This window comes from Lampetra fluviatilis, chromosome 9 (assembly GCF_964198595.1).
Source record: "Lampetra fluviatilis chromosome 9, kcLamFluv1.1, whole genome shotgun sequence".
NCBI classification, from domain to species: Eukaryota; Metazoa; Chordata; class Hyperoartia; order Petromyzontiformes; family Petromyzontidae; genus Lampetra; species Lampetra fluviatilis.
In genome coordinates this window covers 2,152,244-2,167,383 of record NC_136283.1, presented here as the reverse complement: position 1 = coordinate 2,167,383, position 15,140 = coordinate 2,152,244, and the positions used below count along the sequence as shown (strand labels likewise).

At 40.8% G+C, this 15,140-nt stretch overlaps 1 protein-coding gene across 26 annotated transcripts in view; it reads right to left on the bottom strand.

Moving 5' to 3' along the window:
- Nucleotides 1-15,140, bottom strand: part of LOC144934116 (calcium/calmodulin-dependent protein kinase type II delta chain) — a 70,864-nt gene that overhangs the window by 20,983 nt on the left and 34,741 nt on the right. For all 26 annotated transcript variants that reach the window (XM_078859527.1, XM_078859529.1, XM_078859531.1 and 23 more), the window contains exons 4-12: nt 10,641-10,695; nt 4,818-4,883; nt 4,318-4,390; nt 3,979-4,081; nt 3,232-3,315; nt 2,945-3,039; nt 1,176-1,298; nt 616-699; nt 442-484 (exon numbers count right to left, since the gene is read on the bottom strand). In XM_078859527.1, coding sequence (XP_078715653.1) covers nt 442-484; nt 616-699; nt 1,176-1,298; nt 2,945-3,039; nt 3,232-3,315; nt 3,979-4,081; nt 4,318-4,390; nt 4,818-4,883; nt 10,641-10,695 — 726 coding nt within the window. The remainder of the gene's footprint in view (nt 1-441; nt 485-615; nt 700-1,175; nt 1,299-2,944; nt 3,040-3,231; nt 3,316-3,978; nt 4,082-4,317; nt 4,391-4,817; nt 4,884-10,640; nt 10,696-15,140) is intronic.

Sequence of the window (15,140 nt, the reverse complement as noted above, 5' to 3'; positions counted from 1 at the left end):
ATTCTCCCCCCCCATTTTCATCCGTGTGATGAGTCAGCAGAATTGTAAAAAGATATTTACTTTAAAGATTAAGGCGTTATACTGACGTCAGGCAGTCACTGTAGCCCAGTCTCATCAATGTATCGCATCTCTCAGTGGATATAAATAATTTGCAGACAGATGCTCACTTCATTTATTCAACCTCGTGAGGTGAAAATAGATCCACTATAACATGGGAGTTACATGTAGTCCATATAAATTGTAAGCAAACACATTTAGGTTTAATAGCGCATATAGGTTACGAAATTTAACCTGACAGGTGTAGCAAGCTTGAGCATAAACAATTTTGAAACCAACAGAGACGAAATAGGCACATTCAAGCAGCATGAAAAGGACATTTGGTACCAAATGCTTGCTCGTCACGGGGCACAAAGGGGCAGAGATTACGCCGAGGATACCGACCTGAAAAGTTTCTTGTGGCCAGCATTGTCGTGAGGATAGCACCCTGTGTGAAAGAAAACAGTCATATAGATTGTTAATCAAATTGGCATGAGAATAAATGTTTATTGTCTTTGGTGGCATAATACTCCAACTCTCTTGTGCGTGCACCTTCGGAGGACATTACTCAAAACGCACCTTGAGTTTTCTTCTGGCGTTGAACTTCCTCAAGCACTCCACAGTCTCCTGCCTGTGCATGCAAGATGCCACGGTGGAGCGTTGCTGAAATAGAAAAAAAAGAATGATTGCAAAGTCATAATTGTATGGGGAAAGATTTTGGTCACACTTTGCATTATTGTGATGGCCAATCGAGATGCCATGTCTGTGGGGTTTTTTTTTAATGAGATCTAAGATTTTGAAAGAAAACCCTTCTACATAAAATACAAATTTGCATACTTAAAAATGAATATCAAGTGTTGGGATCAGAGGTGTTCAACATCTCCAAATACACTGATTTTGGCAATAAAAGCTGATACCTGAACAATTGTAAACTTGTGGCCTGCGTACCAAAAATATATTCCATAGCATGTTCCATTGCAAAGCAACATCAGAAGAAGGGCACTTTGCTTCACAAAAAATATAACATATACCACAGAATGCTCACATGGAAATTACATTCTGTTCCAATCCCTTTCTTGGTACATGACTAATTTAGACATGGCATCAGGTGGACTGATAAGAAAGTCAAGTGATCTTACGCAGATCCAGGGATGTTTGAGTGCCTCTGCAGCGGTGATACGCTTGGCCGGGTTGATAGTCAGCATTTGGTTAATGAGATTTTTTGCTTCTGCAGTCACGGTATCCCACTCCGGTGATGGAAACTTGAAAGGCAAATAAGGTTTGTTAGAAAATACATCAAAATGATGCAACAATCATTTACATTTTGCTACCAATCAACAGCTTAGTTTAAACTATAAAATTGTGCAAAGGGAAATTTACATATAAAAGGGAAAACCAACTTTAAGCAAAATCTTTAATTACCAGAGCAGACTTTTGCTCCACTTCAAGAATAATGTGAACAAACTATGGTGTTTCAATAAGCAAGTCGACAAACATGTTACGTTGAATGTTTCTTATAATCATTATGCCACAATATTTCTGCAGCCACTCTTTACGAAAATGTCCTTGTTCCAGCAGCTGACACCATTCCTAGTACCAGCACAGCGTTGAAGTAAATTTTCTTGGCCCTTAAACCATGACTGCACCAACAGCTTTTAAAACCCTGTCACTGTCAAACAATTTGGCATGTCGGGCTTTGTCAGAGGCCCCAGCATATGGATTTCAGATGGCAATAGGTGCTGGGCTGCGTATACAATAATGCTTCGGATCATTCCATCCATGCTTTCCCAACAATTCCATCTTTGCAAAAGCAGAGTGTGATATATTGGGAAGCAGCACTCCCTTCTTCCTCCACAGTCCACAGGCATTTCTGACAAATCATAAGACTTCCGATATCAACCTCCCAACAAGCAAAACCCTGGCTGATGTTGAAGCATCAACCGGCGAGACCCTCATCATAAGAAATATGCTCACATTCTGAATGCAGTTGTTACATCGACTTGTAAGCAATGCCACAGTTCATGCAGTCATCACGCTGCCACTTAATTGTCTTAACACCCTCGATGGACTAAAAATATAACAATTTGCTTATTTTTAAACGCGCTTTTTGTAAAATGGCACCAGCATCTTTGATCACGTAATACGTGTCCCATGTTGTAGGAAACCCTAAAGAATTGTTACACGTAAGAATCAGGATCATATCGGGTGGCGCAGTGGCACAGCAGTTAGTGCATGAAACAATGAACCTAGCTACCCGAGTTCCCAGCCATGGCTACCATCAGAAACAAGGTGATACATAAATCAGTTTAGGGGTTCTCACTTCTCTAACCCTTACTTATCAGTATGGTGAAGTATGGTCAAACAAACCCAAATAACTGTTTTGACATTGGGAAGCCTTCATTCAGCAGACGACTGACAAAGGAGCTACAAAATAGGGGAATCTTCAACAAAACTCACACTGAAATAAGTTACAGATTCATGAAAATTATCTTTCCTGATTGGAAAAGTCCTCACATCACATACACACACAGTGGTTTCTATGGGACTGTAAAGTTAACCACGTGTTTCTCCAGTCTTTTGAGCTGCATTCACTCCCCATAGAATGCTTATATAGATTTCACCATGAAATGCCGTAAGTACCCAATGCAATCTGCTTAATCCAGATTTTTCATTTTTAGAGAAAAAGCCACATAATACCCAGAGTGGGCTGGTCTGAATGAGTGTGGATTAGAGTGGGCATCATCTACAGTAGATGTAAATATATTTAAGAACGCTGGTGGCAAATGATGAGATTCGGTTAAATAATTGTGTCATTTTAAATAGATAAATCATTTGGTGGTCGACAAAATTTCAGGAAGCATACGTGAAATAACATATTTTGCGAGTGTATGAGTGCTCAGCTACATACATCATATGCTCCAGCTTTGATTTGCTGGTAAAGTTTGTGCTGATCCTCATCCCAGAAAGGTGGGTACCCCACCAGTAGGATATAAAGAATCACACCTGAAAAGTGTTGCGAAATAATAATTATCAGTGAACATCAAAAAAAAATAACAAATTAGTTAACAATGACAGAGGATTCAAGAAAAATAGACAGTGCATGTTAGTCAAGGTCTCATAAATCAAACAGGTAAGCATGTGCAAGGAAGCAATAACGCAACAAGCTAGGATGATGGCTAGATTCATCAGCCTTACCGCAAGCCCACATGTCCACTGGTTTTCCATAAGGATCCTTCCTGAGAACCTCAGGGGAAAGATACCCTGGAGTGCCAGCAAAACCTGTCAAAAAAGGTGAAGGAAATTTGTATTAAATGCGAGGTCACTTTAAATTACAGGTGGTTCAGTGATCATATTCTGCGAATGGCTATTATATACCTGTAACTATTACGTACGCTTACAGCACTTTTGAAATAAATCTACTGCTTGGATAATGGCCTCCTCAAACAGTGTAGGTTGGGGGGGGGAATTGTTCGACTGTACTTGATCATACTCGTCAGAGCCTTTTGGTAAAAAGGAGGCTTTGTACACCTTGCTAAAAACTGTTTTTGGCAAGTTGTTGGCAGTGTCCCATAGCTGTGGACACTTGGCAACGACAACAAAAACTAACAGGGAGCATAGACTTTAGAGAATCTAAAGCAACGTACAGGAATGTATTCTGCTGCATTACCCTCTGCTGTCCACCACACAGCCCCACAGCTGCCGATGATAACCTGGCATGCATGGTGGTTGCCAATTCAAGCACTATCAAGCCAACTTAGCTTCTGAGATCTGATGAGATCGAACACATTCTAGCTTATTTGCACATGCATATCAGATTTTCCATTAACAAAAAATTGAGCTAGAAAAATAAGTGTACAGCTTAAATTTTGCTATCCACATGAGCACACCAATGAATAAAGGATGGGAACAAATTAATCTTTGCTCCTGCAACACTCCACTTACCAAACCAAGCCTGCTGATCACCCTGCACCTCAATGGCGAGTCCAAAATCCGCCAGCTTCACAGCAGCTCCCTTCATCTTGCTTGCTAGCAACAGGTTCTCAGGCTTCCGTGAACACAAAAAAACACTTTGCAGGATTACCAGGGTTAAGCTCGGCATTAGGGCACATGGCGCCTCCCGTTGTGTGCAAGCTTTAACAAATAAAAAAGTGAACGCAGTGGAGCAGGAAACACACAAACAACTAGAGCTCTGATGGTGAATTACAAAACTTGGTGGCATATGTGCAGCTTCAGAGGGATATCACCGAGTCACTCGCATTAAAAATAATAAAACATTCATACCTTGAGGTCACGATGCACGATGCCATGCTGATGGCAATGGTGAACACTTTCCAAAATCTGCTGGATGCAGTGACTGGAAAGGCAGAGGGTTGTGAGCTTAGGAATTCATTCTTTGAACAAAGATTTGTAATTAATATCACCTGCAAATGTGGCACGCTGCTCTGTATTTTAGTTTTTTCTTGTTTTAAAGACAATATGCAGTATATATAACAGGTACATTTACACCTCCACCCTCTGCTGCCTGAAACAGCGCCACAGCAGCCTACAGCATCTCTGCTTTATGCACGATGACCATCCATCCATGCGCTATCCAGGCTCGACCTGGCTTAGATTCTGAGATTTGGCCAGACTGGACACATTCCAGGTGATTTGGTCATAGGCATTGTGTAGATTACGTATCGTATGGATTACGTATCGTGTAAACCCCCCCCCCCCCCCCAAAAAAAAAGATATGATCAACGTTATAAAGATGTTTATTGTTGTTTTTATTATATTCTCACCTGGCATCAGCCTCACTGTAATACTCTCTGGCTACAATGTCTTCAAACAGCTCTCCTCCTGTTACCCTGTGAACGTCCACAAAGAGGTGCGACATTTAGCGTCACGTGGCATTCGGAAACGAGAGGTGTCACTGACCGCACATTACAGCTGGCTCTCCGTAGCCGTGGCTCTCACTCTTTGCAGGGCGATGGCCACAGGGTGGGGGTAAAAGACCGAGGAAGGAATGTGATGAAGGCTGCGAGGGCAGGGGGAGGGGCAGGAAATACAACTATGCCTTCTGGCCTGCTACATGAATGTACCCAGCAAAGGCAAACGGCATCTCACTTTGAAGCGAGCCCGTGACTGATCACACGCATCCTTACACCGCGAAGCAGTGTTATTCACAAATAGCTTCGAGGCAGGGAACAAAGTGGAGCCATTGCGCATGAAGACAAAACATATAGTTACATCAGCAATCCCGCATTTTGGAAGAAAGCTCCGGTAAAGCGTTAGGCGCCCAATCGAAAATGGTTGTGGGTTATACACCTATTGATACTACAAAAAGGATTTAGTTCAATGACAGTTCCTTGTTGGTTTTTTCCCTCTAGGTGTTCACATTGGCAACATTATGAGATTTAGCTTTCACCCTATGACAATTGAATCACTTGGTGGACGGTTTTGGATCCCCATGTGGCTCGGCTATATTTAGCTTCGGAGCAGGTTACTGTGACTGCTTAGAGGAGGTGAGCGGAAGGGATGAGATAGAAGGTCGAGTCTGCGGGGGTTCATGTCAGACACAATCAGCAGAGCAGTGAAGCAGACATTGCACACACACCGCTTTCTGTGCATCTGGACATTCACCCCTCAAATTTTCCTCTTGCCCATCTGCGTCACGTAAATTACTAGAGATATGAGCTCATCGCCCAAGATTGTTTTTTTTGGCTTGTGGTAACAGAGCAACATGGCAAAGTGTTTTAATTCATGGATCTGCAAAGTACAATGATGGAGTTTATTTATGAAAAAAAAAATGGGAGTATTTTTTTCAATACTCTGCACAATTAAGTATGCAGTGCATCACTACCTGCAATATATTTAGGTATATTGGTTGCTTAGACAATGCAGTTTGTTTTTGGGGCAGACACGCTAAGGCAGACTGATTTCTGATCCAACACTTCCAATTCATACATTTTCATGCTGGTTATACCTTTTAAGGAAAAATCCAGATTTACAACTTGTCATGTCAAGAGACTGGAAAGAGGAAGAAGATTATTATTATTTAAAATCACGAGGAAACAAGACCAAAAAGGATTTCTATACGGAGGGATATAAATTGCCGTGCAGCATGCAAAAAAAGTCACTGCGAAAATCGATGAGAGACTGCAGCAGAGAAGGCTGCTGTGAATACAGATTACACCAGAAGGTGGCTTTGTAAGCTAGGTCACATGGGCTGAAAGAGTGGGTGGGAGGGTGGGATGGAGATTCTGCAACTGCCAGAGATTTGGAGATTTTTGTTTGACGGATCCGCTGCTGCCCATTAGTAACCATTACAACACTTAGACGCATTAGCGTGCGCGTTCGTTCGGGGTCTCTACCGCAAGCACCCGTGGCCTACCGCACGAATGGCACAATGCATCGGTCGTCAAACACACGCGCGTACGTGCACACGGACAAAAACACGTGCCGTGTGCTCAAATAAAAGAGCAGGTGTTTTCGCAGTGTCAAGAAAAGTGTGTCAAGGTCATTCTGTTGATGCAAATCAAACGTGGCTTCCAACTTTTGTAAATGCTAACCAACTAGGCTACATACACGAAGCTAGGGGTATTTTATTAATGGACATATGGCATCAAGCGCAAAAACAAATATTTGATGAAAGGTCTTGAAATATCTAACTTTTTATAGCTGCGTAGAAGGGAAATAATTATTTCCCTTCTACGTGACTTTACCGAAAGAACCAAGAAGATGAATCCCTGCAGTCACGAAAGCTTTAAATCGAAATTTTTATAGCTGGTTCGTAAGCACATTAGTCACAGTTGTCGCTCTTGTTGATGTTATTGAGTTTAAAAGCAAATCTGTCTCTGTTGTCTACACACCAGGGGTTTGAAATCTTCTAGCTGGGCGCCCTACCACCCACAAGCAGAGAGAAGCTTTGCCACATTCCCAAGTTGTCTTTCAATGCAAAACAAGGCCATACAAATCTGATGTCTCTTGTACTCTGGATGGGCCAACCACAGTTGGGAATTGTGTGCTGCCCTCTCTAGTGCAGTGTGCTGAGAAAGAAAAAGACCCAGCCACCTATCCAAGGTGGCACTCGTGGGTTTGTTGATGGGTGGCAACTTGGATATTTAAAATATTTGATTGTTACAAGTGGCCAGGTGGCCCAGAGGTTAGAGTGCTAAGCTGGCACAACTCTGAGGTCCTGGGTTTGAATCCAGGCTGCCCAGCTTTAATTAAGCTGGATTCTCAAGTGACCGCACATAACATCAAACACGTTAAGTTTATCCATAATAAAGGTTTTTGGGTTAGATCGTGTAAATATATAAACGTGTCATTAAAACCTGCCACTACCCGACACAGCCAACTAGTCAGGGTTGTCACGTAAACAGAACGTGGCCAATTCGTCACTAGTACAGCACACTGGTGTGTTGGAGAGCCAAGCCACACCATTTACAAACTGAGTACGACGTTTCGCCAGTAATTACAACTAGCTTCATCAATTATATTGGTCGCGAAAGCCTACGTGTTAAATATTCAGTTTAGTTCTACAGTTTATTTTTCTAAATTCCAGCTCTGAAATTGAAACCAAAGATATTGTGTTGATTGTGATGTGACAAGCATTACTCTCAGTGGCAGAGGAGGTGGTAAAGCGCCGCCCCACAACTTAATGGACAGGGGGTCAAGGGATTTAAGATAAAGAGCACTCTGGGTGCCCGCTTTCTAAACAGGCACCTTATCTCTTGACATGACACCGATGGCATCATTGGGATATAATTTGGGAAAAGTATCGCCGCTTAGAATAGGAAGTCGTGGGTGAATAGAGTTTTGGGGCAGTGGCATGGGTCTCTCAACCCAGGGCAAGTGTGGTGACTGGAAGCGACTGGAGGTCAAAGCAACCTGCTGACAGAAATAAGCATGTGCCGCCCATGCTTAAAAAACCCTGGCAGAAATTATCATCTCTCCATGGAGTCTGAATCTAAGTTTGAGATCAACTAGTTCACGCTACAACTAGTCACTCAAACATAGATAGCTTACAATTCTAAACCTATGACATTGTTTTGTTTGCCACATTGAGAGTCCACTTTGGATTCCACTGTAATGACCTTTGTAAAATAAAATAATTCCGACCAATACAAGCAATACTCTGAAGCTCAAAACGGACAAACTTTTTTAGCTGTACTTTTGTACAAGACTGGAATGCCTAAAGAGTCTGTCAGTGATGCGACTCATGAAGGTTACATCTGTGTTGCCAATGGTTAATGATCTGCAACCACTGAATACTGATGTCCTTGCTCTTTATTTATACAAATTTGTGCTTTCAAAGTTTAAGGGGATTACACTCACAAAAATTTGGCACTTTACGCCAAAACTATTTTTGTACAAGAACCTTTTTAAAAAAGTATAGTAAGCCTTACATCTTCTGACAATATAAGACTAAGACTTTCATTCAGAAAGGTATCATTCCATCTGTGTGACATTATGGAACACATATTTCACATAGTTGATTAACAATATTTTACATTAACTTAATTGTTCTTTTTAGACCAGAGGTCAATGACAATCATTCTTCTTTACAAGGTGGAATGATTACAAATGTAATCATGCCAGTAAATGTTTTTTATTCACTAATTTATTTAGCCAAGTAAAGCCCACTAAGCTGTTAGCTGTCTTACAGGGTGACCTGGCCACATATGATCGCTCGTCGAAGTGGCTTATCATGTGGGAATTTACAGAAGCTAAATAATCTAATCGTATGTTTATAAATGCAGAGGGTAAAACCTCTGGACCCGGAGCAAAAGCCACAACCCCACAGGAAGAGAACATGCATACTCCAAATATACAGGAGTCCGGGTGGAGATGGCACCCACAACACAAGATGTTAACTCCCTCGTCTGGTATGCAGGTAGTCGTGGGTTAGATCCTGACCCTGACGCCTGCATATCTGGAGTTGCATGTTCTCTCTGTGGTCCCATTGATTTTTATCCGGGTCCTCCGAGTTTTCCTTCCATATTTATAAGCATGTGTTGAGAATATTTGGCTGCTAGAAATTTCCACATGATAAGCCAATAATTTGAGTTACCTTTTGTGACCAGATCACTTCTCAAAAAGAGCTATATAGCTCAGTGGGTCTTAGCTGGTAAAATATATATTTAAAATTTTTAAACAACCTCCTTCACACCAGGTGAGGGTGATAACATCACCACTGCGGCAAGATGCATATTGAAGGTTATAAAATTGAAGACAATAAAAAACGAGATTTGGGCTAGAACCATTCATTTCCATCTTAAAGGAGACAAGACGCTCTTTCAGCGATGGCGCACGCCTATAATCTAGTGAAGGCGAGGGGGGTTGATGGATCACAAAATGCTGTGGAACTATTCCCATGGGAGTGAAGGTGAAATGCCTGGCTTGTCAGGAGGATGCAGTACAGCAAATGTTGATTTATCCTCACTTATTCTGTATTGTATCGTGTTGCCCCCTCGGATGTGGGGTTTTTTCTGGGTAATCCGGGTTTCTTCCACATGTATAAAACTAATTATTTGGCTAAAAACATCTTAATATATAGAGGACTGCAGAGCTTGAGCACTTATTGGTGCTAGCTCACCACCCGATTGCCTTTCCTGCTTGACAGTGGTCGTGAGATGCAATTTGCATCAACGATGCTCCATAAGACTACATCATTATATTATTGCCATTATATATCTGTAGGTTTAGCACTTGTGAAAATAGGAGTAATGAGACTGGTTGTGCGACACTGGTTTCTACATTTAAGTTCTGCCATGTCACATTAAAGCAGTGTCATGCAAAGACCCCTGCCTCGACTGACCTTTTATATCCAATAAACATCAATGCAACAGGAAAAATGTAGTTAAACACAACTTCCCCAGTCTTAAAACATAAATGTCAATACTGGCCCAGAGTTACAACCTTTCACGTCCTACTTTTTGTGCCTTCACAACTTTTTTCACAGTCCGTAAGTGATCTTAGCATTCAAAGACTATGTAAAATGGATACTTTTACCATTTATGATGCAACAGTGTAGCAAGCGAGTTTGATAATCTGATTTTGAGTTAGGGTTATGGCAGTATAGGAATGCGTTTGTGACAATCCTCTGGCTTCATAAAATTACCATTAAAAATTATGTATTTGTGCGAGTTCAAACATTGCGTTTGCAATCCTCTGAGTAATGCAAGGAACACTTAACGGAAGTGGACTAAGACATAAACAGCACCATTCCATTCTGTGTCTCCAGATTTAAACAAAATATATTTAGTCCAGCAGCCTGTTGGCTTTCTAGACCAGTATTATCCAGTAGCATTGTTTAAGGAAGTAAATTCTGGTTTGGTATCAGCCGTCTATAGGGTGCATCAGTCGAATCAGCTTGTTAAACACATGGTGCTGGGTTGGCAGATGCTATTCGAAAGAGCACTTCAACTCAAAAAGAAAGGTGGCATTGGTAGGTAAGCATAAAATAACCTGCGCTAAGCTAGTTTTTCATTCATTGATGCATCGTGGGGGTGTTCAGCTAGTGGTTGAATATCTGAACTTTAACTTGGTTACACCATCTATGTGTGAAAGTGGCTACAGCTCAGCAAATGCTTATAAGAAATCAGCAAAAGTATACTTACAGATCAAAGACCAGGTAATGGAAGCCTTCCTCTGCTATGCTTTCATGGAGACGTACTGCAAGAAAGACAGAACAAGCACTTATAGTCAAACGTTATAGACAAGAATATTGTGATTAAAAGAAAAAAAATACTTCAGGATATCAGATGCAAAAATTCGAAAGAGCCGTGTGTTCAGCATACTGATTTTTGGCAGTGAAAAACTGCGGTGGTACAGTGGTTAGCACATTGAGCAATCAACCCAACAAGCAATTTGATTCCCGGCCATGGTTAACATCAGTGGCGAGCGATAATCTGAACCAGTACGGGGCACGCCTGTCGATTCAACTTGCACTGACCAGGGTGAGGTTCACTGTGGGGGAGGTCTACATCCAGCAGCAGATTGACTAAAGTCCTGTAAATCGTTATTATTATTCTTAACTACAGACGATGTAGGTTTAACAGCCCCAGAACACAGACTTAATCTGCAGTGAAGAGCAAACGGTGCCTCATCTGCTTCAGTGTCATATATTAGAGGGGACATGTAGAGCTGATGATTTGAGCACTGTTAAGACGGTGTGTGGACCTGTACTCCCACAATGGTCATCGTTGACCTACGTTGGAATAAAGGAAATTAAATTAATGAAAATGTCAAGGAATAACATTTTGGAAAAAAATCTAGCAAATATTATATATTAAAGATCATGTTATTTTCAAAAATCTTGTCAAAAATATTTCCACATTTTCTTTTTATTCCCTTCATGGTTTTGCATATAAGCAGGCATAAGTAATGTTTTGTAATATTTATAAAGTGGATGAGTATTTCAACAGGGATTTCTAAGGATTCAAGCCAAGTTTTTCCCCTTGATTTGTATGTGCTTTGATCACTAGATCAATTTGCCTTTAGCAGTTACATAAGTCTGTTTAAAAGTGCAGTCACGTGGTAATGGCACGTACAAATATGGAGTACTCCATAGGGACATTGTCTTTTCCCTTACTTCCTTCATGTCTTCCCACCTGAAATTATTTATTTACAAAGTTTAATAGCAGTGCATTGAGGGGAGTGTGTTTATGTATTCCCACAAATTGCTTAGGTACATTACTGGGCAAATAATCATGCATCGAATCAATTAAACGTGGTACATGTGTTCACAATAAAGACATTGAATCTTTAGTTAAAATGCATGTACATTATATGTTGTGGCTACATTTAGGCTAATAATGGTGGGCACAAAATAGTACAAATGAGAAAAAGAACGAGAAATAACACAAATGAGATCCTGACATCGAAACTAAATAAAAAATAAACGATTATTGAATTTATTAACAATAAATCGTGAAAATTCATCAAATCACTGGGGCGAGGAAGGGATGGGGGAGGGTGAACCATTGTCCACGGCCAGCTCTTGTCAATCCGCTGCTGGATGAAGGCCGTCCCACGCCTGTGAGGCTTATACAGTTCACCATGTTGATCAGTGAAATTCGTGAAAGTGGTAGCATAGAAGCACAGGACAAAAGTGGATTTTGATGCACTTCCCTACACTGCTCTCTAAATAGTCCTTGCAAGCCCTACAACAAACTGCTTGTGAACGATAGTCTCCTGTTCAAGCACTATACAGGCTCAACTCTACTCCGCTTCTTAGATCTTATAAGATCAGATACTTTGTGGGTTATTTAGTCATAGTTGGGCAAGTCATTACACATTTATTTTTAGAAATTATATGTGTTGCATCAATGGGTTACCATGTGTTGCATTACGAGCGCGTGCATGAATGTATGAGCAATTATTCACGGCCTTCGGAAACTTCCAACATTCGTAAACTGCGTACACTTTCCCGAGGCAGCGCGGGTTCACTCTAAAAGTTATTTTGTGTGCCACGCTGTCGCAGTTTAAAGTTTAATGAGCACATCAATGCAAAGCGCTTTGCCAGTCATACTGATAAATGGTCTGATGGCATTTCCGACTCAAATAAATCTGTCTGGCCCAAGAGGCCCTTTGCAATGCATAAAGGCTAAGGTCCGCTTATTGTCAAACAAAACGAAAAAATTGCCACCACGTCGAGACGGATGTCCTTGCAGTAATCTACAACAAAAATGTGTCCAGATCGGTTGTGGCACTTTATGATGAGCTCGTGGCCAGCTATAGGCTTGCTTGTCATCTGCATTCACCTGACTGAGTCAAAAGCGTGCATAATGGAGCCTTCGCTCACATCATTCTTTGAACACGACTTCAGCGAGCACTGCAGGAAGGTCTCGTGCATGTTCAGAGCCCTCAAGAACAGCTTATTTAAATTAAAGACAATGCTTCAAGAATAGTTCCAAGCAATGTGCTTGGCACATCGGGAAGCACAAGCCTTCAATTATGTAACGATTGCATTTCAGCAAGTCAGTGCCTTCCCAATTAAATACGGCTGATCTCTCAGTTTAGAAAACTTTCTCAGGGCAAACATTTTGCAGATGGTAACTAATGCATTTCTTTCTATGCCACGAACACTATAAATCAGTGCTTAATCGATGAACAACTGAAAGGTTACCAATACATTATTCAGCAATGTACAGCCGCAAGATGGATGTTTAAACCAAAGCGCATTGGTAGTGTAAAAACGGTCTTATGGCAGACAAAATTGACCACAAAGTCGTTAATGTATTTGTCGCTGGCACAGAGCGGCTTTAAGAGATACCCTGGACAATACAACGAGCATAACCGTAGATGAGATGACATGGAGGTAATGAAATTCACTAAATCAGTGTGACGTGGACGCACAGGCACAACGCACAGGCAGACAGCCTGCAGCTACTATGCATGCATTCAGAATCGTTCCATCAAATAATAAAATGTATACATGCGTCGGCACGCTAGCATGTATGGCGAAATGAGTTGCTTCTTTACCTACCACACCTATGTGAATGAAACAATTATAGTAATAAAAACACACATTTTTAGGCTGACTTGTCTAACGTAATTTAAGCAAGCCTATGTATGGAGAAGCTTTTGTTTATTTAAACCATAAATAAATAATAAAGGACATACTGAAAAACGCTTGAAAAATTACACATCCGCTATTCCAGATCATTACGTGAGCATACAATTCCCCGGAGGGCTCTCGTCCACGATGATTTATTCCCTCCAATATTATTTTTGTATTACTTGAAACACTACAGGGGAGTACCAGAAGCCTCGTGAAAGGTTCTCAGTTAAGAATATACAACACAAATAAAGCACGTTCTACATAAATGGCCAACGTTATTAAAATTGCAAAACCCAAATGACAATGGGTCACTTGGGAGGGAAATGGGTATTATATATATTCACGTAATATATTTTAGCCAGACAAGACACTATTGATATTAAGTGTTTTGTAAAATGTGGCAAAGTGCATTATACTGTTCTTGGTTCTTTCGGTAAAGTCACGTAGAAGGGAAGTAATAAAATAATAAAAATAAAACATAATAAAACAATTCTCACGACGTTTCGGCCACAACGCAAGCAGCCGTCCTCAGGCGAAGAATGAGAACATTATCAAGCTAGGAGCTTATATAGGTGTTGCGAGGAGGAGCGCCTTAACAAAAGAATGTGCATATGAAGAGGAATTTAGCATACCAATGGACAATGCGTAGGAGGTGGTCGGAGGGGTTTCAAAGTCCCATTATGCCCATGCATTAAGCAGGATCAACAGCACCACGGGGGGGGCGCAAGGAACAGCGTTAATAAAGGAAAGGAATGTTAGTGATATGTAGCTGCATTTACCAAACAACCACGTAGAAAACCAAAGTAAAAACTACATAAAAAACTAAAATATAAACTGAAACTTACTATACTCTACAATAAGCTGAGTTACTAACAACAAATAATAGTAATTCAGCTTATTGTAGAGTATAGTAAGTTTCAGTTTATATTTTAGTTTTTTATGTAGTTTTTACTTTGGTTTTCTACGTGGTTGTTTGGTAAATGCAGCTACATATCACTAACATTCCTTTCCTTTATTAACGCTGTTCCTTGCGCCCCCCCCGTGGTGCTGTTGATCCTGCTTAATGCATGGGCATAATGGGACTTTGAAACCCCTCCGACCACCTCCTACGCATTGTCCATTGGTATGCTAAATTCCTCTTCATATGCACATTCTTTTGTTAAGGCGCTCCTCCTCGCAACACCTATATAAGCTCCTAGCTTGATAATGTTCTCATTCTTCGCCTGAGGACGGCTGCTTGCGTTGTGGCCGAAACGTCGTGAGAATTGTTTTATTATGTTTTATTTTTATTATTTTATTACTTCCCTTCTACGTGACTTTACCGAAAGAACCAAGAAGATGAATCCCTGCAGTCACGAAAGCTTTAAATCGAAATGCATTATACTGATAAAGTGAATGTGACACTTTAGACTCGGATAAGTTTCAAACCTTCGTTCGTCTTTCTGAAAATATCCGAGTCAAAATTAGATTGGAGAAATTAAACTTTCAGCCATCCAAGATAAGCCAGATTAAAATGAATCTAAATAAATTATTTAAGAACTTCACGAAGGCAGCT